This window comes from Gossypium raimondii, chromosome 2 (genome assembly GCF_025698545.1).
Source record: "Gossypium raimondii isolate GPD5lz chromosome 2, ASM2569854v1, whole genome shotgun sequence".
In the NCBI taxonomy this organism is placed as follows: domain Eukaryota; kingdom Viridiplantae; phylum Streptophyta; class Magnoliopsida; order Malvales; family Malvaceae; genus Gossypium; species Gossypium raimondii.
Window position 1 is genome coordinate 35,251,478 of NC_068566.1, and position 24,393 is coordinate 35,275,870.

A 24,393-nucleotide genomic window follows, 5' to 3' on the forward strand; every position below is an offset into this window, starting at 1 on the left:
GTATTTTCAGTTTTTTAGTGTTTTAGTCTATATTTGAGATTTGCCTAGGTAAGAGCACCACCAAATTTATTGAGAATCGTTCTTGAATATGCTAAAGAGTTTAGCTCGATTGATTAAGCCGAAATCGTCAAGAGGGGGTGCTTTGGCTTTTTAAAAAAATTAAGAAAACTAGAAAGAAAAGATAAAATAATGAACACAACAATTTAGAGTGGTTCGACCCCAATTGCTTACTCCACTACCTTAGCTTTCCACAACTAAAGATTTTCTCAAATTCACTGATTTGTTTAACCTTTGAGGACAAGGTTTAACCTTACAACTCCCTTAAGATTTCTACCCAAATCTTAAGACACAAACCCTCTCAAAGAATTACAAAGAAGTAAACAAAGAAATAATCCTTACACACTACACCAAAACAGGCTTTTAGCGACGCTTTTTTAGGCCTTTAGAGGCGCTTTTTAGCGCCGCTAAAAATAGGAAAAAACGTCGCTAAAGTCCATGTCGCTAACTTTAGCGGCGCTTTTCCCACAAACGCCGCCAAAGATCAGGACCTTTAGCGGTGCTTTTCCCATGAATGCCGCTAAAGGTCATGCCGCTAAAGACCATGACCTTTAGCGGCATTTTTATCACAAACGTCGCTAAAGACCAAGACCTTTAGCGGCACTTTTACCACAAACGCCGCTAAAGACCAAGACCTTTAGCGGCGCTTTTACCACAAACGCTGCTAAGGAACAAGACCTTTAGCGGCACTTTCTCCAAAAACGCCACTAAAGGTCACGAAAAAAAATTATTATAAAAACGCCACTCCATTCTTTGGATTTGCTCCATTCCTATCCTAAATTATTATAAAAATGCCAATCCCTTTACTTGCTTAAGCAAATCCTTTAGAACTGTTATCAGTACATACATCACTCCATTCTTTGGTTAGAGATTGCAGCAACAGCAAAAGTGAGATTCCACCAATTAAGAAATGTATAATTTAATTTGAAGACGTATTAAAATGGAAATTCATGAACAAGAAGATAAATGTTTTCACTATATCTCATGCAACAAGTCAAATTACCTTTGATTACATAACATTCCTTTGAAATTTAAAAAAAAAAATTGAAACTAGTTCATATCAACTTGCTCAAGTTGTATGTATAAATTGCAGATCAACACCTTATTTGAACTTGCAATTCTAGGAAAGCATAAAATGTAGTTCCATGAGCATGCATTTAAAGTAGCAAAAAAAATTACTGATTACAGTGACAGTCTAAGCTCCAAATCTAGCTCTTGTGTGTTACTTGATTCTGAATTTTGACTACTCGATCCCAATGAGTTGCTGAGATGTTTCTTGCTCCTTGAGTGTGAATCCTATAAGAATGTAAGGAACTAAAACAAGTTAAATTTTAAAACACAATCATCACATAGCACATAAACTAAAAAAAGGAAGGGACTTATGTGTAGCAACCTCAACATGTAGGTTTAGAAGTTCTGGTCATGTTTGGTTGTGCAAAATGTTGGGTGTCTAAAAAGCCACTTCTTGGCTGGGAATCACCATATCTGATGTTTTCCCTTTGATCGTATTCTCCAACCCCCATCTGTAATAATATATAATTGTAGTACTTGATTTCATTAATATAGTTATTGATGCATAAAGAAATGGGGGAGGTGACAATGGAAAGTAGCACTTTAACACTTCAATTTACAGCATTTAAACACTTCAATTTGCAGCACTTTAACATATCAATTAACAACATTTATACACCTCAATTACAGTGATAAAACATCTCAATTTCCAGCAACTAAACACTTCAATTTGCAGCACTTAAACACTTCAATTAACAACATTTATACACCTCAATTACAGCAATAAAACATCTCAATTTCTAGCAACTAAACACTTCAATTTGTAGCACTTAAACACTTCAATTAACAACATTTATACACCTCAATTACAACGATAAAACATCTCAATTTCCAGCAACTAAATACTTCAATTTGTAGCACTTAAACACTTCAATTTAAAGCATTTAAACATTTAAATTTGCAGCACTTAAACATATCAATTAACAGCATTTATACACCTCAATTACAGCGATAAAACATCTCAATTTCCAGCAACTAAACACTTCAATTTGCAGCACTTAAACACTTCAATTTACAGCATTTAAACACTTAAATTTGCAGCACTTAAACACATCAATTAACAACATTTATACACCTCAATTACAGCGATAAAACATCTCAATTTCCAACAACTAAATACTTCAATTTGCAGCACTTAAACAGTACTTCAATTTACAGCATTTAAACACTTAAATTTGCAGCACTTAAACATATCAAGTAACAGCATTTATACACCTCAATTACAGCGATAAAACATCTCAATTTCCAACAACTAAACACTTCAATTTGCAGCACTTAAACACTTCAATTTGCAGCACTTAAACACTTCAATTTGCAGCACTTAAACATATCAATTAACAACATTTATACACCTCAATTACAGCGATAAAACATCTCAATTTCCAGCAACTAAATACTTCAATTTGCAGCACTTAAACACTTCAATTTACAACATTTAAACACTTAAATTTACAAATCCACCATCAATAAAGTAGCATCAGGATACAGATCCACCACCATTTGTAATTTTTTTTCTAATATTTTCATTTTCTAAAACTTAAATGTAACATCCAAACCAGATAATGTAACATCATTTAGACCACCTGGGGTAATGGTCTGGTTAAGTACTAACCACAAGGAATGAACAATATTTGGAGAAAAGAAAAGTTATGCGACAAAAGAATTCACAGAGTGTTGAGTTTAGCAAAGGCAAAGACAACATCTCTTGGAACATATTTCCCACCAAAGATGCTTGTGAGAGAGGGGGTCATAATCTGAGGAATAAAAAATATCAATAAGAAGAGAGATTAATTGATGCAATGTCAAGAATATAATTCTAAGAAGGTAATCCAACAGAGTACTAAAAATCCTCCCCCAAAAGAAGTATTCATCTTAATAAATTCATGTTAATACTCTACTCAATCGGGATTCGATGCTGCTTATCACATAATATCCTGGATGGTCCTTAGAAGAAAGGTCATTGATGTTTCCCAAGTTCTTAAAAAGGTCAATGTAAAATAGAACTCAATTTAACAGTATCTAATATTTTGTTTTTCATGTCTTTCATAAAATGGAACTCAAACCATATTGCATCACAAAAACATGACAAAAATTGTGGCATCAAATATTTACTCATAATTTACATAATAATAACGATAAAAATATTAAATAAAACATACAAAACCAAAGAACAATATTTTACCTATTATGCTTAAAGCATTCAAATCCATAGATGTCCAAAAATCCAATTTGCACATGGGAATTTGGATCTTGCCCCACGGATATATTAATCTTATCAACAAGCCTTACAAAATAGATAGAAAATTTTCAGAACAGAAACAGTTTAATTTTGACCCCATGCAGGCAAGGCAAGTAATACAAAATATGAGCATATGATAAAATAAATGCCTCCAAACATGAATTAACATAAGCATACCAATCAAACAATTGAGCATAAACTGTCTTTGCCAATGCATCCTGACTAGCCACAGCAGCATTACAATCAAGAGCTTTAACTATACTTCCTTCACGGGTTTGAATGGTACGAGTACATAATGTCGCCAACAAGAGGTTCACATCACACCTGCCAAATGAGCAATTTTTTAACATACCTAACAAGAGAATGAAAATCAATAAATTGCATAGATCAACAAGCCGCTGGCTTGAACTACCTAGCAACCTACTATGTTATTGCCAATGTGCAAGTCATAAGGTATATAATAAACTCAAAACATCCATGCAAAAACTATTAGGTGTCTAAAGTAGATACTTTTACTAATGAAATTTGAACTAATTATACTACAAAAGTAGCTAGAAAAGTTGTTTCATAATTCAATAACAAAAAAGAAACCACAAGTGTAGTGACCATTTTTGTAGTTGACCCTATTTCTGACCATAATCCCAATCTAATCTAAGCTTTTCATATCATGCTAAACAAAGTCTACATCTATATAAATCAATACTATTACATTCCATCCACTACATCTATATAAATCAATACTATTACATTCCATCCATGTAATGGACCTGAATCCCTTCTCGAATTCACGATACCTCTTTGATTTCTGAGATTTTAGTAAAGCATCCTTCGACTTATCAATATCTGTCTTGACAAGAGAGATTATTGATTTCAATAGAAAAAAACCATAATTATACATGTTTCTTTTATATATTCATAACTTAATTGTCAATCAGGATCTATCATACATTCTGAACCTGCAAATCTCGGAAGTCTAAAGACCTGCTTACGACTTGGTAAAAAACTCAGTAAGTGTATAAGCAAATTTTGACCGAAAATATTGTGTTTTGGACTATATTTTTAAATTGAATAATATATATACTATTAAATTTTTACCTTTTTAAGTACAAAACTAAATCTCAAACTTTACCAAAGAACAATGAAGCATATTGAGTCAACCATGTTTGAATACTGAACCTGTGAGCATAAAAGAATGTATTGCTGCAAGGCCAAGCTGTTGAAAAGAGGTTCCACATTTGCATGCTGAATCAGAAAACAAAAAGCAAAATTAAAATACAACTCTCATGAATTATAGAAAGAAAAAAAAGAAAACAGAACTGAATCAGGGACTGCTAATTATTTTAGACTGCTACAAATGCTGATTATTTTGGAATAAAACATTTTAAAAATAAAGCTAAAGAAAATTGAAAGATAAGCATAAAATATATAAAGAGATAAGCAATGAAACTTACAGTTTCTAGTCATCGTCGATTTCTAGCTTCTTCTAGCATCCCGTACTGAGGTTGGCGATATTAAATTGCAAAGAGAAAAAAACAATAATAAAAAGAAAGGGTGCACGGTTAAATTTTAAACTTCGTAAAGCTTATTTTTTTGTGTAAGCAAGATACATTCATGGTTGAGAGATAGAACCTTGATGGCTGGCGGCAGAGCAGAGACGGTGGCACACCTCACTTCGATTTCTTCCTTCTGCTTAGGGTTTTCAAAAACGAGTTCCCTCTTTTGGAAGATGATCAAAATTATAATTAAAAATCTATATGGAATAAATAACACCCAAAATTAGAAAATAAAGAGTAAAAATGGAACAGAAATAAAAGCGATAGGGATCTGAGTAATGAACACAACAAGATGAAACACACACACAAATAAACAAACAAAATAATAATATTAAGTCTCATATATTTTCCAGGGAAACAAACGGTAGTAGGAATTGCTGACTCGTAAGTAGATTGGAGAGGTTTTCTGCTGAATCATCTTTGGTGCGTCCATTTTCCTCTTCTTTTTTTCATTTTGTTTGCAAAGTTAGGGGTTTTAGAGGGGAAATTTGGGAAAAATCAGCGCGAAATTTTTTTAGGTAAAATGAATTTTGTGGCGTTTTTTTTATAAAAACGCCGTTATGTTTAAATGTTTAAATGTTAATGTTTTGGACATCTTTTAAACTCATTTCCGCTCATTTTGGCATGGAGGATCAATTTTGGATTAGCGGCGCTTTTTTAAAAACGCCGCTAAAGACATGAGCATTAGCGGCGCTTTTTCAAAAACGCCGCTAAAGACCGAGCATTAGCGGTGCTTTTTCAAAAACGCCGCTAAAGACATGAGCATTAGCGGCGCTTTTTCAAAAATGTCGCTAAAGACCCGAGCATTAGCGGCGTTTTTTCAAAACGCCACTAAAGACCCGAGCATTAGCGGCGCTTTTTCAAAAACACCGCTAAAGCCTCGAAAGGTCAGAAAATGATGTCGTTGGGCTTAGGTTTTTTGTGGCGTTTCTCAAAAAAACGCCGCTAATGCTCATTTTTCACGGCGCTTTCCTGGAAGCGCCGTTAATGCTCGATCTTTAGCGGCATTTTACGTAAAGCACCGCTAATGCTCAATTTTTAGCGGCGTTTTTTTTCAAACGCCGCTAAAAGTCTGTTTTGGTGTAGTGACAAGATCAAAATGTTTTTCAATTAAGCACAAATAAACAAGAATACACTTGAGCTAAAGAATAAAAATAAAAACTCACAAGTCTGTATAAGAAAATTATGGAAATATTGGGCATAAAGGTTGTTTGATTGATGATTTTTGCTTGAATATATTTTCTTATTGTTGTAGGATTTTTAGAAGCTGGTATTTATACCCCTTAATTGATTTCTAATTGTTGGGGTTGTTGTGGTAGTTAATGGAGCCATTGGGATGTGAAAACCAAAGCATTTAATACACCTGCAGCAACGAGTATTGATACCAAATAAAAATGTACGATATTTTTTGTAATAAATGCTAAACTCAGTGACTGTTGGAGCTAAAATATACCAGAAAGATTTTATTGATACCACATAAATAATATCAATACCGGATTGATACTTAGCATCATTTGTGAAAGTCAGAATGTCAATTTGGTATCGTTTGTTTCAAGGGGTATCAATATTTTGAAAATATCGATACTTGGTCAAAAAAGTATCAATACTTTTTGGTCTGAAGCAATTCTAACTTGTTTAAAAAGTAGTTTGTCTAGTTGAAAAAGTTCATGGTTAAAATCATTTTAACTTGATTTTAAGATTGATTCACAAAATTTCTAAGCAAGAATTAAAAATTTATCTCTTAGACTTATTTTGAAAAATCATTTAGTCAATTTTGTTTAATTTTAACTTTTATTTAAAATCTCTTTAATTTGTTATATCAAAATATATTTTCAAATAAAGCTTGGTTTAACAATCTCCCCTTCTTGATATAAGAAATCCTTTGATAAATTTGTTTTTGAATATATTGCTCCCCTTAATAAAAGTCATTTTGAAATTAAGGCCAAAATAAAATTGACATACATTTTCAAAATTTGACATTTATTTTACTTAAAGGAAAACGACCACATAATTTGCACATGGTTGGCATAACATCAATCAATTTACCTTTTCTTCTCTCCATTTTGTTCTATCAAAAAAGAAAAATAAAACTTGAGGACAAAAAGATGATTAGTTCAAAAATATATGAACATGAAGAAATAAAGAACTAACATAAAAATAACCAAAGTATCTTATATTACTTATTAAAGAAAATAAGGTGCAAAAAGAAGCCATAGACATAGGAAATGAATCAAAAGTAATAGTGCAAATGTGATGAATAATGATATGAAAATGCAAACTTAAAAATCTACTCTAAACGTCATCATGAAGAGAGAAGGGAGGAGTCGATGGAAAACGAACGAAGAGAGATGCCATTTGCATCTCTAACGTCAATAGGCTAGAGTTAACCTCATCCCTATAAGATCGAACCTCATCTCAAAGTCCTTGAACATCATTACTCAAAGAATGGATAACATCGAGGATGACACCATTAATCTCAAGTGAAGTGTTGAGCATGTTCAAGTGAAGGAACATGCTCGGGTGCCGGAATGTCTTCAAAAGTGCCTTCGACGTTTTCATCTTCATTTTCCACCAGGTGATCACTCTTAACCCACATACCGGAGGTGACATCAAAATGATATCCCGTATGATGAAATGCCCCATAACTAATAGGTTGGTTAGAAGTAACGGCGTTGTCTCCATGAGTGATGATGCCTAACATCCTAAAGTGATATGACAAATAAGTGCCATGAGGAAGGGTGATATTTGGACTCATCCCCCTCCCGATAGCCTTAGTTATGTCATTAAACATGATGAGGGATAGATCGGGATGCCTATTGGTATGGAAAGAATCAAGCCACCAATAATCCATGTTTCGAAGCTTAGAATATTTTTTTAATGGGGCGTAAGATCTAAGTTATGATCAAATAGAGGACACAAATATGAAGGTTAAGTTCAGAGGCTGATCCGAACTGAATTTAAAGAGCGGGATTGAAAGGTCTTTTTTCATCAGAATTACCTTCGGAAGGCTAATGAAGATAATCTCCAAACTTTTCTAAGGTAAGACGTATAGGGGTGTTCATTAAAAATAAAGGGATGGCTATGACGGTTTCACCAGACTCATCGTGTTTGAGTTTGGCATTAGAGAAAAATGCTCAAACAAGATTATAGTAAGTCAGCGATGAAATTTTAAGAAAATTCATCCAACCCCAATTTTGCAAAATAGAAAGATAGCCAAAATTAATACCCTTTAACATGGCTATATCAACTTTCCTAGACTCCCAAACTCTTTTAAATGAAAAGTTTTTATCAAAACATTCACGAAAAGCATCGGTACGAAAGTGTTCGTTAAAGGATGATTTAGGATCACTAGGTTGATGAGACGATGATGCACTAGTTCTTGGTCTTTTCTTAGGAGCCATAACTAGAGAATTAAACACAAAATTTCGACTAAAACACAAAAAATCTCGTTTAGGAATTTTGTCAAACACTTGGTGTGCAAAAGTTTTACGTAAAAATTTAAGAAAAAGTCTAGGAATAGGAAACCCACTACAACAAAATGCAAAGTATATAATACAAATCAACCCAATAGTTCATCAAAAATCAATATTTCAACCTATATTGCATAAAATAAAAAGTTTGAAAATTTTAAGTTTTACCTTGAAAGTGTTGAAATAGTGAAAAGCTCCAAGCAATGTTGAACAAATCTTGAGAAAATAGTTTTGAAAGTGTTGCAAAGACAAGATTTGATGAAAAAAAATCAAGAAATTTGAAGAAACTTTGGAGAAGGTACTAAGGGTTTTCAGATAAGAGAAGAGAAACTTAGGGCTTTGGCAAAAAATTATTTTGAAATCACGGTACAGGTGCCCTTAAACACAAGAAGTATCGATAATTATTCTCAAGTATCGGTGGTTTTACTAAAGTATCGATATTTTTTAACTAGTATCGATACCAAATTGCAGTTCTGTTTTCCAAATGTAGTAAAATTGCAAAAACGAAATTTTTTGGTCCTAATGTGTTCTAAGGTCCTAAAATGACTTTAGTATAATTCCTAATGGTTTTATATACATGAAAATGCACAATGTAAGCATGATACATATGATTCATGAAAGTAAAATTAAACAAAAAATGACTAAGGTAACAAGATTTAGCCCATTCTAACAAGTTCAAGAGCATCAAAAGAGTAAGTTATGCTAGACAAGTAAGGTCAAAATAGATCAACTATCCATATGAAAACTCTCCCTAACTTTTTACGTACAAGGGCCATATAAATCATGCATATATACTTTTGCAATCAATTTTAAGTTATAAAACAGTTGTTAAACAACAAAGTGCTAAAATTCATTTAAACACAAAATTAGTGCAAGGCAGTAATACCTAATTCTCCTCTAAGTGTCCAAAATATTTAAGGTGTAATAGTTTTGTAAAAATATCTACTAATTGATTTAAGGTGTCTACATATTTTAGAACTATTTCTCCTTTTTGGACATGATCTCTAATGAAATGATGTATAATCTCAATATGCTTAGTTCTAGAATGTTGGATGAGATTTTTAGTGAGACAAATAGTACTAGTATTGTCACACTTGATAAGAACGGTATCTACATCAATTCCATAGTCCATAAGTTTTTTTTCATCCATAAAACTTGAACATAACAACTACCAGCAAAAATATATTCCACTTCAGTGGTAGACAAAATGTCACTATTTTGTTTCTTTGAAAACTATGATACAAACATGTTGCCTAGGAAATGATAAGTACCTTAGGTGTTTTTACTATCTAATTTGCAGCTGATGCTGTCGCTGAAAGCACCAAAAATATCCTATCCCTAATAAATAATGAAAAATAATAGTAAAAGGGAAGTAAGGTTAAATCCTCAGGGACTGGATTTGCACAATATCTTGTTCCGTGAAATCCCAGGTAGAATCTTGCCCAAGAAAATTTGCGTTCCTAGAAAAGAATAAGAAAATAACAGATTTAAAGGTTTGGATCTGGAAACGAAAAATAAAATAAGAACAAAATTAAGAATATTGAATCGAAAATTCGAGAAATTAAAAATAGAGTTGAGAGAAAGGAAATTCTTATGGGAGGTTCTAGCCTCCAGTTGTCTCGTTCCGCCTTGGGTTAAATCCTCGGCTTTAGATGATCCTTCTCAAACAGAATAAGCCAGTTATAGTGGAAGAGGACGCCTACGACCACCAGCTCTAAGGATTTAGACTTACGATTTAGTGGAACCTGACTTTAGCCGACAATCGCTTCTGTGGGTTCGTCTTATGCTAGATCAACGCTTCTCAATGGCGAATCCCGCGCCATTTTGTCTCTTGGGCTTGCCAACCTCTGACGCAGTAAGCTAACGAACCGACTGTGCAACCTTCCCAAAACATACAAAGCGACCACATTTGCATACGTTGAAAAGCTTACTTTTTAAGGGACATAGACGGAAGTGTTAGCCACGTAGTGCGGAGAAATGATGAATACTCAGCGAGGAGGCTAAGTACGAACTCTAAGCCTCAAGAACCCTTTTTGGGAATCGACAACCTTCGGCTAGATGGGTTTAATGGCTCATGGTTGTGGTGGAAAAGAAAATAAATAAAATAAAATTGGAGATTTTATTGAAAGGAATTATGAGAAGAACAAAAGCCTAGACTTTTGAGGAGAGAGTGTTTACAGAAAAAGATGAATGCCTTTTGAGTCACTTCACCCCCTATTTATAGTGCTAGGGGAGATAGTCTAATCCAACTTAAACTCCCAAAAGATAAATACATTTAATTGAAGATAAATAAATATAAATTACATAAAATCCTAAAATTAAATAATCTTTAATAATTATCTTAATATTAATTATCCTAATATAATTAAAATAGAGTCTGATAGAATAAAATCTCTTTTTTTTTTTTGCATTTCAACCCTTGTTTCCTCCATGCTTGCACTTTTGACACCAACTTTTCCTTGTGTCGCACATTGGCCCATTTTATCTCTAAATTCATGCTTTTGGCCCTTAATTTTGCTTTTGCCTCAAATTTAGTCCCTATGAGATAAAAGATCATAAATAGCTCAAATTAGCAGGATTATACTCAGAATAAATACATAATTAATACATAAAAATACGTTATTCTAGAGTGTTATCAAATTTCCCCTACTTAGCCCATGCTTGCCCTCAAGTATAGTTTCTATCTACTGTGAAAGTTAAATTCTGCCATAAAAGAAATACCACTCCAAAGTTTTATAAAAATCAGTCAAAAATGCATATGAAAAATAAACAAAACCCTAAGCTTGCTTTAAGTAAAGCAGAAAAAGTTTTTAAAACCCTAAGCCAAGCATCTCACCCCAGTTTCTCAGCCCAACATGTTCTTAAAAATTAATTCCGGTTAGTGGAGTTTTACCTAACATGTCACATAACCTTTTGAAGCGAAATAGGATGACAACCTAAGCACCCTGCCCCGGTTACTCAGCCAGTCACGTTTTTAAGCTGCACTCATAACCAGGGAAACATTAAACGACATTTTAATAATAATTTTTTTATGAGGACTTTAGAGAAAAAACAATCCAGTGTCAAAAATAAATTTCAGCAATTACCTTAATATTCATGAACATATTTTAGCATGCATACATATTAAGTGTCCACTTTGTATTAAACTCGATTAATTTTACGAAAAGCAAGATAAAGTTAACTCTATGAATCACAATTATTTTTAGCCTAATAAGAATAAAACAGTGGAGATGACATCAATTATGGAAAATCCGTAATTTCCTTAGAAAACAAGAATCATGCTTGTAGGTCAAACAGTAGGCAATTCTTGGTAAAAATTTTGGGCATGAAAAGAGGTAGAAGATTCTAAAAGAAATAAACAAATATGGACAAAATGGAGCCTCAAGCAGCAACACTAGCCAAAAATAATCACAGCAACAGCAACAATAACCAAAATCACAGCAGAAAATAATAGTAATAACGAAGAGTACCTCCCCCTACTGAAAGCACATTGTCCTTAATATGGACGAAAAGAAATAAATAGGTAGAAAAGTTTAGAAAAACTCCCCGTGTTGTTACTATCAATCGCATATGATGGTTGGGCTGTAGAGAAATGGCAGCGGCGTGGCTACGGGTCTGAACCATGGTGGTGGCGATCGATGGTGAGGGAGAATGGTGGAGGGAAGAGCGGCAGCTATGGTGGTTTTGTGGGAAAAGGAAAAAAATGTTTTAATATTTTAGGGTTGGGGGGTTAATTTGTGCTGAGGGGTGGTGCTTGGGTGCAGGGATAAGGGTGGTTAGCTGTAGGAATAGGGTAGTTTGGCTGCAGGCATTCTGGGTTGGAATAGTATCTGGAATAGAGGATGTTTGGTACCATGGATAAGGCTGTTTGGTTCTATTTTTCTAGCTTTTTCCTTTTTCTTTGTATTTTCGCTCTGTTTTATCTAAGCAAAAGAAAATAAATTTATTAATATCCAAATAAGTAATAAATAATAAAATAAAGTAATAAATAAAGTAAAGAAAATAAAATAATAAATAAATAAATAATAATAAAATAAAAATAAAAATTGGGTTGCCTCCCAACAAGCACTTGTTTAACGTCGTTAGCTCAACGCCGTTATTGGTTCTATGGTGGTTTTAAATGGATTTTCTCAACTGTGTGGGCTTGAAAATTCTCATAAAATGGCTTCAACCGCTGGCCATTGACTACGAACCGCTTTCTAAATTCTTCACTCTCTATTTCAATCGCTCCATATGTGAACACTTCAGTAACAATAAAAGGTCATTGCCATCGTGATCGAAGCTTACCTGGGAATAACTTTAACACGGAGTTATAAAGTAAAACTTGTCCTACCAAAAACTGCTTCTGAGCTATTCTCTTATCATGAAACAACTTTGCATTGTCTTTATAAATGCGAGCATTCTCGTAGGCATCATTGCGAATTTCTTCTAACTCTTGGATGTCTAATTTCCTTGCCTTTCCTGCGGGTTCTAACTCCATGTTACATTGTCGAACGACCCAATAGGCTTTATGTTCCAATTCGACCGGAAGGTGGCAAGCTTTGCCAAAAACAAGTCAATACAGGGTCATGCCAATCGGTCCCTTATATGTAGTCCTATAGGCCCAAAGTGCGTCATTTAGCTGAAGACTCCAATCCTTTCGGTTAGGACGAACTATTTTCTCTAAAATAGTCTTGATTTCCCTGTTCGAGACCTCGGCTTGACCATTCGTTTGGGGATGGTAAGTCGTAGCTATACGGTGGTGGACTCCGTATTTTGCCAGCAGTGCCTCTATGACCTTATTGCAAAAGTGGGTGCCACGATCACTGATTAGGGCTCGTGGTGTGCCAAACTTGGAAAAAATAGTTCATTTTAGAAACTCTACAGTAGTTTTGGCATTATCATTGTGAGTAGGCTTTGCTTCTATCCACTTAGAAATATAGTCTATTGTAAGAATTATATATACATTGCTAAATGAAGAAATAAATGGGCCCATGAAATCGATACCCCATACATCAAAGATTTCACATACATGAATCGAGGAAAGGGGCATTTGATTTCGTTTAATGATGTTACCTGTATGTTGGCACCTATTGCAAGACTTACAAAAGTTATATGCGTCTCGAAAAATTGTGGGCCAATATAGCCCATATTCTAACACCTTATGAGCGGTCCTCTTAGGGCCAAAGTGACCTCCGTAAGCTTCAGCATGACAAAAATTAAGGATAAAAGTTGCCTTGGTTTCTAGAACACATCTTCGTATTATCTGGTCTGAACAGTGTTTCCACAAGTATGGGTCATCCCAAATGTAATATCGAGCGTCGCGTCTAAGCTTGTCCCTCATGAAACGTGCTAACTCAGTAGGTAATGATCCTGTGGCTAGAAAGTTTACTGTATCTGCATACCATGGGAGGTGCCTCGGTTGAGAATAGGCTCTCATCAGGGAATTCTTCCTTAATAGGGATGTCGTCAAAAGATACTTTTATTCTGCTTAAGTGGTCAGCCACTAAATTCTCGCATCCCCTTTTATCTCGAATCTCGATGTCAAATTCTTGGAGCAGCAAAATCCACCTAATGAGCCTCGATTTTGCTTCCTTCCTCGCGATCAAGTACCTGAGGGCTGCATGATCAAAAAAAATAATAATTACTTTAGATCTCAATAAATAAGGTCAAAATTTATCTAAAGCAAATACAACGGCTAAGAGTTCTTTTTCCGTAGTAGTGTAGTTGCTCTGCGTAGCATCTAGGGTTTTCGAGGCATAAGATATGATATGTGGTTCTTTGTCTATCCTTTACCCCAACACGGCTCCTAGACCGCGCTCGCTGGCATCGTACATAATTTCAAATGGGTATTTTTAATCTGACGGTTGCACTATAAGAACGGAGACTAACTTTTGCTTGAGTGTATCAAATGCCTTCTTACATTTTGGGCCAAACTAAAATTTCTTATCCTTCTGCAACAACTCACACAGTGGTTCAGCTACCTTCGAGAAGTTCTTTATGAAGCGCCTGTAGAACCCTGCATGGCCAAGGAAAGAACAAATGTCCCTTACAGTGGAGGGATAAGGCAAAGAATTTATAATATCAATTTTGGCCTTATCGACCTCAATTCCTTTAGATGAAACAACATGACCTAGAATTAAACCCTTGTCTACCATAAAATGACACCTTTCATAATTCAAGACAAGATTAAATTCTATGCACCTACTCAAAATTATCGTTAGGGTTTTAAGGCATTCATCAAAACAATTCCCATATACATTAAAATCATCCATAAAAACTTCGATAATTTTTTCCACATATTCTAAAAATATACTCATCATGCATTTTTGGAAGGTGGCCTACGCATTGTAAAGACCGAATGACATCCTTCTGTACGCAAATGTATCGAATAGGCATGTAAAAGTGGTCTTTTCCTGGTCCTCCGGTGCGACTAGAATTTGAAAGAAACCTGAGTATCCATCAAGACAAAAAAGTGAGTTTTTCCAGCTAATCTTTTGAGCATTTGATCTATAAAAGGAAGAGGGAAATGATCTTTTCTAGTGTATGAGTTCAACTTCCAGTAATCAATGCAGACACGCCACCCATTTTGTACTCGGGTAGGTACCAAGTCACCTTCAGCATTTTTCTTTACTGTCATGCCCGTTTTCTTGGGCACGACTTGTACCGAACTTACCCATCTACTGTCAGAAATAGGGTAAATTACGTCAACATCCAGAAGCTTGATTATTTCCTTTTTTACTACCTCCATCATATTCAGATTTAGCCGTCTTTGCGCCTCTCGCCTCAGTTTCGTGTCTTCCTCCAAGTAGATCCTATGTGTGCACCTCAAAGGGCTTATCCCTTTTAAGTCTACAATGGTCCAGCCAATCGCCTCATTATGACTTTTTAGTACATAAACCAAACTTTCCTCTTCATGTGTAGAGAGTCTATTGGAGACTGACTGGTAGGGTATTACCCTTCCCCAAAAATGCATATTTCAGATGCTCAGGAAGCGGTTTCAACTCCAACCCTGGTGCCTGTATAACAAAAGGTAACGGTTTAGTATTTAGAGATAATAACTCATTAACAAATTCAAATTTATCAAGTTCATAATTATCTCCATAAATTGACTCAAAATTCTCTTCCACTAAAGAGTCAATTATGTCGATACGATTTACACTCAAGATTTCGCTTGGATGGCTAATGGCGTCGTCGAAATTAAACTTTACGATCTCACTATCAAACTCCATCGTGAGAGTTCCACTTCAAACATCAATTTTAGTACTAGCAGTACTAAGGAACGGTCGACCCAGCAGGAGAACTGAAGATTCGGGAGTGCTATCCTCCTCCATTTTGATCACATAAAAATCTGCAGGGAAAATAAGCTCGTTAACTTTTACCAGAACATCCTCACAGTCTCCTTCTGGATGCACAACAGACCTGTCCGCCAATTAAATGATAATACCTGTTTTTGTCATAAAAACCCGTGTTAAGTGATTCATAAATAGAATATGGCATTACATTTATAGAAGCCCCTAGATTACAGATAGCCTTCTTAATTCCCAGATGGCCTATTTTGTATGGTATTGCAAACATGCCCCTATCCTTGCATTTTTTCGGCATTTTTCACTATAACACTGCGGATACATTCTCACCAACATTCACCCTTTCATTACCAGTTAATTTTCGTTTGTTGGTGCAAAGCTCTTTAAGAAATTTAGCATACCGAAGTATTTACTTGATGGCATCCAAAAACGGAATGTTGATCTTGACATTCCTAAATGTTTCGAGGATTTCCTTGTCCTCTTTACCTCTTCGACACTGGTTGAGTCGTTCTGGAAATAGAAGTTGAATTTTAGGCAATGGAAGCTTCGGTCGTACTTGTTCGTCTTTCTCGGGTTTTTCCTGGGCGATTTCTTGGCCAAGATTCCTGTCAGGAATCGATTTTAGTACCTTTCCGCTTCGCAACATCACTGCATTCTCATTTTGTTTAGGGTTTGGTTCTGTTTGTGACGGTAACTTCCCTTGAGAGGTTAATTTCTCGATCGATGTGGTTAACTCTCTGATGGACGTCTCGAATTTTTGTTAGAAATCGTTCGTCTCTTTTGGGAAATTAAGAGTTTGCTATTAGATTCACTGTTGAAAATCAAGCACATTAGTTGCTAACTTATTGACCATGGTTTTTAGAGAATTATTTGAACCTTGCGGCTGTTGTGGAAACTGATTTTGGTATGGCTGGTTATTTCGTGGATTGACCCCATAACTTAAGTTAGGATGGTCCCTCCACCCTGGGTTGTAGGTATTAGCGTAGGGGTCGTATCGCCTTTGTGATGGCCCAGGGAAATTTCCCACAGTATCCAAATAGGCTATGGTATCATCATACAAACTGGGACATGCATCAGTTGCATGATCAGGTGTAGCACAAATTCCGCATAACCGGGCTGTCTTCGTTTTTTCTGCAATAAGAGAGTTTATCATATTAGTAAGTCTATCAACTTTATCCTTTAAGGTTGAATTACTTAGCTGGTGAACCCTTCTAGGGGGTTAAGTAATGGCTCGGAGTTGCTGAGAATTTACAGCCATCGTGAGATCAAGTTTCTCGCTTGTTGGGGAGTCATGTTTACCAATGCTCCTCCACTAGCGGCGTCTACCATATTCATCTCTATGGGCTTGAAACCTTCGTAAAAGTATTGGAGGAGAGATTGCTCCATTATACAATGTTGTGGGCAGCTTGCACACAACTTCTTAAACCACTCCCAATAATCGTAAAAGGACTCAACTTCTTTTTGTCTTATTCCAACGATCTCTCTTCTTAGCTCAGTTGCTCGAGACGCTGGAAAAATTTCGTTATAAAACAAACGAGATAGATCAGCCCAAGTTGTAATAGATCCAGGGGGTAAATAAAATAACCATTCCTTAGCGGAATCTGCTAGAGAGAAAAGGAAAGCACGCAATTTAATCTGATCCTCAGTTATCCCCTGAGGTTTCATGCTAAGACAAACCATATGAAACTCTTTCAGATGCTTGTGAAGATTTTCATTTTGCAACCCACGAAAAGTTGGCAGTAACTGGATTAGACCTGACTTCAACTCAAAATCGATATCTACAGTTGTCAGAGCTTCGAGTTTTCGTTAACCCTAGCATTAAACACTTCTTCTAGTGAGTTGACTTCTACTTTTACGCTTTCAAGTGTTCGAGTAGGGTTTTCGTTAACCTTGGAGTCAGCTTCGTCGTCAACTTCGATTTTTGGCAGTGGGTTACTTTGAGTTCCAACCACCGCTGACTGATTTTCCGTAACTTTGTCTCATTGTGATTGGCTCTAGCAGTCTTTTCAATTTTTGAATTGAACGCAAGAGTACTTGGAGTAGATCTGGTCAAAAGAAACAAAAAATAAGATTAGTATGTTGCCAGTCCCCGGCAACATCGCCAAAATTTGATGCTGTCGTTGAAAGCACCAAAAATATCCTATCCCTAATAAATAATGGAAAAGAATAGTAAAAGTGAAGTAAGGTCAAATCCTCAATGACTGGATTTGCGCAATATCTTATTCCGTGAAATCTCAGGCATAATCTTGCCAAAGAAAACCTGCGCTCCTGGAAAAAAAAAACAGAGTTAAAGGTTTTGATCTGGAAATGAAAAATAAAATAAAAACACAATTAAGAATGTTGAATCAAAAATTCGAGAAATTAAAAATAGAGTTGAGAGAAAGGAAATTCTTATGGGAGGTTCCAGCATCCAGTTGTCTCGTTCCGCCTTGGGTTCAATCATCGGCTTTAGATGATCCTTCCCAAACCGAATAAGCCAATTATAGTGGAAGAGGACGCCTATGACCACCAGCTCCAAGGATTTAGACTTACAATTTAGTGGAACCTGACTCTAGCCAACAATTGCTTTTGTGGGATCGTCTTATGCTAGATCAACACTTCTCAATGGCGAATCCTGCGTCATTTTGTCTCTTAGGCTCGCCAACCTATGACGCAGTAAGCTAACGAACCGACTGTGCAACCTTTTCAAAATATACAAAGCAGCTGCCTTTGCATACGTTAAAAAGCTTACTTTTTAAGGGACATAGACGGAAGCGTCAGCCCCGTAGTACAAAGAAATGATGAATACTCAGCGAGGAGGCTAAGTACGGACTCTAAGCCTCAAGAACCCTTTTTAAGGAATATCGACAACCTTCAGCTAGATGGGTTTAGTGGCTCATGGTTAAGGTGGAAAAGAAAATAAATAAAATAAAAATTGAAATTTTATTGAAGGGAAATATGAGAAGAACAAAAGCCTAGACTTTTGGGGAGAGAGTGTTTACAGAAAAAGATGGATGCCTTTTGAGTCACTTCACCCCCTATTTATAGTGCTAGGGGAGATAGTCTAATCCTACTTAAACTCCTAAAAGATAAATACATTTAATTGAAGATAAATAAAGATAAATAAAACAAAATCCTAAAATTAAATAATCATTAATAATTATCTTAATAATAATTATCCTAATATAATTAAAATAGAGTCTGATAGAATAAAATCTTTTTTTTTTTGCATTTCAACCCTTGTTTCCTCCATGATTGCACTTTTGGCACCAACTTTTTCTTGTGTCGCACATTGGCCCATTTTATCTCTAAATTCACGCTTTTAGCCTTTAATTTTACTTTTGCCTCAAATTTAGTCCCTATGAGATAAAAGATCATAAATAGCTCAAATTAGCAGGATCATACTCAGAATAAATACATAAAAATACGTTATTCTAGAGTGTTATCAGCAACCTCTAAAATTCACATCCAGTAATGCATGCAAGCTAAAGGATGAATTTCTAGGATACCAAAAGCCTAAATTAGGAGTGTTTTTAATGTATCTAAAGATTCTCTTAAGGGCTTGTAAATGTGATTTCTTAGGACAAGATTGATATCTAACACACAAGCATACACTAAATATAATATCGAGTCTACTTGCGGTAAGATAAACTAAAGAGCTAATCATTGACCTATACAATTTTAACTCTACGCATTTACCTTCCTCATCTTTTTCAAGCTTAGTAGAAGGGCTCATTGGTGTAGCTTGTGGTTTGAGATTGTCCATCCCAAACTTCTTGAGCATTTCCCTTGTGTACTTAGCTTGATTGATAAAGATTTCATCTTTCCTTTGCTTAATCTGAATTCCCAAGAAGAAGTTTAGTTCTCCTATCATACTCATCTCAAATTCACCTTGCATTAACTTAAAAAAATTTTGACAAAGAAAATCATTAGTAGAACCAAAAATAATATCATCAACATAAATTTGAACTACTAATAATCCTTGTCTTTTCTTTTAATATAAAGTGTTGTCAACATTCCCTTTACTAGAACTTTTTTTAATAAGAAAATTTGATAACCTTTTATTCCAAGCTCTAGGAGCTTGTTTCAAACCATATAAAGCTTTTGAAAGTTTGAAAACATGGTTTGAAAATTTTGGATCTTTAAAACTGGGTGGTTGTTCAACATGAACTTCTTCATTTATAAAATCATTTAGAAAAACACTTTTTACATCTATTTGATATTACTTAAAATCATTAAAGCATACAAAAGCTAAAAGCATCCTAATGGCTTCCATTCTAGCTACGGGAGCATATGTTTCATCATAGTTTATTCCTTCTTCTTGAGGGTAACCTTAAGCAACTAGCCTAGCCTTGTTCCTTACTATGTTACCACTCTCATCTAGCTTATTCCTAAAAACCCACTTAGTACCTATAGTAGATTTTTCACAAAAATTTTCAATTAGGGTCCATACTTTACTTCTCTCAAATTGATTTAACTCTTATTGCGTAGCCAATATCCAATATTCATCATTCAATTATTCTTTGATATTTTTAGGCTCAATGCATGAGATAAATGCAACATAATTACAAGTATTTCTAAAAGAAGATCTAGTAGTTACCCCTTTGGATGGATCTCCTAAAATCTTACCATCCTTCACATAGTTGAACTCTCTTGGATGAGTGACTTCCCTTTCATCTATTGTAAGCTCCTTTAGAGTATCTTGTGTTTGTTCTTGTATCTTGTCATTTGATGAGGATCAACTTTATTATCATTGTGAAAAATTTTTGCATCACCATCAATACAAGAATCCTTTTTAGGAGGAAAGTTAGAATCATCGAAACAACATGAATAGACTATTCTACTACTAAAATTCTTTTTTTTTAAAATATTCTAAAAGCTTTAGAATTTAAAGAATAGCCAAGAATATTTATTTCATCACTTTTTGCATCAAATTTACCAAGATTATCGTTGTCATTATTTAAAACAAAACACTTGCATCCAAAAGGATGAAAGTAGCTAATGTTAGGCTTTTTATTTTTGAAGAGTTCATATGGAGTTTTCTTTAATATAAGCCTAATCATTACTTTATTTACAATATAACAAGCGGTGTTTGTGGCTTTTACCCAAAAATATTTTTATAAATTATTTTCACAAAGCATGGTTCTAATCATTTTTTCTAAAGTTTTATTTTTCCTCTCAATAACTCCAGTTTGTTGAGGGGTTCTAGATGTAGAAAATTTATGGCTAATTCCATTTGAATTGCAAAAATTTTCAAAACCAAGATTTGAAATTCAGCTTTATGGTCACTTCTAACACTAGTGATAGAGTAACCTTTTTCATTTTGATTTATTTTTTTAAAATATGATGAATTTTTCTAAAGTCTCATCTTTAGTACTTAAGAAAAGAACCCAAATAAACCTAGAGTAGTCATTAATAAGCACAAAAGCATATTGTTTTCTACCCAAGCTAATTGTCCTAATAGGACCAAATAAGTCTATGTGAATTAGTTGAAGAACTCTACTAGTTGATACATCATTAATAGGTTTAAAGGAAGCTTTTTTATGTTTACCATTAACATATGCATCACAAAATTTATCTAATTCAAAATCAATTTTAGGCATTCCTCTTACTAAGCCATTTTTAGCTAGTTTATGCAATATGCTCATGCTAGCATTTCCTAGTTTTCTATGTCATAAAAAAGAATTATTTTCATTTTTAGCAACAAAGCATATGTGTGAATCATGCAAATAATCTAAATGCACCATATATATATATATATATATATATTTCTTATCCTATGTCCTACAAGTATAGTCTTATTAGACATAATGTCAACTATTTTACATCTATTAGACTCAAAAATGACGTTGAGACCACTATTACACAGTTGGCCAATACTAAGTAGATTATACTTAAGACCGTTGACATAGAGAACATTTTCAATAAGAATTGAAGATCTTGTACTGATAGAGCCGATTCCTTTTACTTATCCTTTCGAGTTGTCACCAAATATAACTACTCCTCCATTTTTTGGCTTCAAATTGATGAAGTGACTCTTGTCACCAGTCATGTGCTTTAAGCATCCACTTTTAAGGTACCATGAGTTTTTGAATGAATCCTCCACTTTGAAGCAATACTCCTCTTTCTGCAAACATAGAATTAAGCTTTGATTTTTGGTACCCAAATTCTTTTGGGTCCATAAGCATTAGTTCCTATAATTTTAGTCCCTTTATGTATCCATTTTGAAAGGATGTCTTTATTTTAAGCATTTATGAGTCCTTTAGGGACCCACACACTTCTAATAATCTTTCCTTTGTAAAAACTTAGGGGACCTCTATGTTTATAAAAATTAAAGCTAGTTTTGACAAAGTTTTGTTTTGAGCTTTCTTATCTTAAAAAATCTTTTTGGTAAAACTTTGTTAGAGGGGGGTTTTTTACTCTTAAGCAACTCAAGTTGCTTTTGGTGATCATCATGAACTTTAGAAAGCAAATTATACAAGTCAACATTATTTTTCTCAAGATCATTTATACTAGATTGAATATAATTTATTTTGCTTTCAAGTTCATGTTTGACTTTAGAGAGTGAATTATTTCCTTTTTTAGTTTTGAAATAGTTTCTCTATATTTTGAAACCATTAATTTAAACTTCAAACTCAATTCATCATAGACATCTTGCAACTCATCAAAAGAATAAGAAGTTTAATTGGATGAGTTAGAAGTTACCTTAGAGTCGTCGATGGCCATAAAGTAAATATTGGCTACTTTATCATCATCATTATCGGATGAATCCTAATCACTCCAAGTAGTAACATGGGCCTTGAGTTTTTGTTTGCTTGACCTATTTTTCTTTCATTGGGGACAATCAAACTAATGTGTCCCGATTTCTTGCATTCAAAGAATATGATAGGGTCTTTTTCCTTGGTAGATTCAATCTTGACTCCTTCATTCTTTTGGAATCTTTTTCCTTTATTGGACCTCATAAACCTCTTAAATCTTATAGTAAACATTTTCATTTCTTTATCGTTGTCCACATCATCACTAGAATTACTTTCTTCTATTGTGGACATAAGGGCAATACCAACCTTATTCTTTTCGACTTTTTCTTCTCCTTTATTCACTCCTTTGAGCCTAATTTAATGAGTGAGCAAAGAACCAATCAGCTCATCTAATGAAGGAGTCTCTAAATATTTAACTTTCTCTATGGTTGTAACTTTGGCATCCCATAACATTGGCAAACTTCTAAGCATTTTTTGTACTATTTCATTAGGATAGATCTTCTTATATTATTTAACCTCATTGATGATAATGATGAATCTATCGAACATAGCTTTGATGTCCTCTTCGAGATTCATTATGAATGTCTCATAATTGAATGTGAGAATTCCCACATTTGATTTCTTGACTTGATCGGTACCCTCATGAGTGACTTCCAATTTGTCCCAAATTTCCTTGGCATTGGCACATGATGATACCCAACTATATTCTTCCGAACCAAGTGTAAAAAAGAGAGTGTGCATGGCTTTAGCATTAAGTTGTATGCTTCTCCTATCTTCCTCGTTCCCTTCCTTCTTGCTCTTTGGAACTAAGAGCTCTCCTTGTTGCTTTTGAGGTATGGATGGACCATCCATGATGATGTCTCATACGACAAGATCATTGACTTGTATGAACAACATTATTCTAGTATTCCAATAAGAACAATTGGCACCATTAAAGTAAGGAGGTTTATTAATGAATTAAGACTCACCAACAATAATGGAGCCAGAAGTAGACGTGATCTTGTGTGGTTTGAATAGATGAAAGTTGAGCTACCTTGAGGATCTTCTCTTAGTTGTTAGACGTCTTTTAGATACTAGCTCTAATATTAATTGTTAGCTCGATTGATCAAACTAAAATACCAAGAGGGTAGTGAATTGACCTTTTAAAAAAATTAGGAAAGCTACAAAGAAAAGATAGAATAATGAACACAACAATTTAGAGTGGTTCGACCCCAATTGCCTACTCCACTACCTTAGCTTTCCACAGCTAAGGATTTTCCTAAATTTACTAATTTGTTCAACCTTTGAGGACAAGGTTTAACCTTACAACTCCTTTAAGATTTCTACCCAAATCTTAAGACACAAACCTTCTCAAAGAATTACAAAGAAGCAAACAAAGAAATAATCCTTACAAGATCAGAATATTTGCCAATTAAGCACAAATAGACAAGAATACACTTGAGCTAAAGAATAACAATAAAAGCTCACAAGTGTGTACAAGAAAATTATGGAAGTATTGGGTACAAAAATTGTTTGATTGATGATTTTTGCTTGAATATGTTTTCTTATTGTTGTAGGATTTTAGAAGTTGGTATTTATACGCCTTAACTGATTTCCAACCATTGAGGTTGTTGTGGTAGTTAATAGAGTCGTTGGAGATGTGAAAATCAAAGCATTTAATACACCTGCAACAACAATTATTGATACCAAATAAAAAATGTATCGATATTTTTTGTAATAAATGCTAAATTCAGTGGTTGTTGGAGCTAAAACATCGATACTAAGATACTAAGAAGATTTTATTGATACCACATAAAAGGTATCGATACCGGATCAATACTTAGTTGAATTTGTGAAAGTCGGAATGTCAATTGGGTATTGTTTGTTTCAAGTGGTATCGATATTTTGAAAATATTGATACTTGGCCAAAAAGGTATTGATACTTTTTGGCCTAGAGCAATTCTGACTTATTTAAAAAAACAATTTGTCTAGTTGAAAAAG

At 34.4% G+C, this 24,393-nt stretch overlaps 1 protein-coding gene, 1 long non-coding RNA gene and 1 other non-coding gene across 4 annotated transcripts; 1 reads left to right on the plus strand and 2 right to left on the minus strand.

Moving 5' to 3' along the window:
• Positions 1-1,111: 1,111 nt before the first annotated feature.
• On the minus strand, positions 1,112-2,617 carry LOC128034732 (uncharacterized). 2 transcript variants are annotated; one of them, XR_008190868.1, is made up of 3 exons: positions 2,344-2,617; positions 1,451-1,747; positions 1,112-1,353 (listed from the first exon to the last, which is right to left on the minus strand). It is a non-coding gene; the product is annotated as an uncharacterized LOC128034732 (long non-coding RNA). The 2 variants fall into 2 exon arrangements; XR_008190867.1 differs by lacking the exon at positions 2,344-2,617 and adding an exon at positions 2,067-2,230.
• A 239-nt stretch (positions 2,618-2,856) lies between these two features.
• Positions 2,857-4,937, minus strand: LOC105788515 (myosin-15). Its single transcript, XM_052623573.1, has 4 exons — positions 4,544-4,937; positions 3,545-3,691; positions 3,311-3,412; positions 2,857-2,882 (listed from the first exon to the last, which is right to left on the minus strand). Exons 1-4 carry the CDS (start codon positions 4,606-4,608, stop codon positions 2,876-2,878), a joined length of 321 nt encoding a protein of 106 aa, XP_052479533.1. The 5' UTR covers positions 4,609-4,937; the 3' UTR covers positions 2,857-2,875.
• Positions 4,938-17,063: 12,126 nt separating this feature from the next.
• LOC128039419 (small nucleolar RNA R71) lies at positions 17,064-17,170 on the plus strand. The gene has a single exon (XR_008193922.1). It is a non-coding gene; the product is annotated as a small nucleolar RNA R71 (small nucleolar RNA).
• The last annotated feature ends 7,223 nt before the right edge of the window (positions 17,171-24,393 follow it).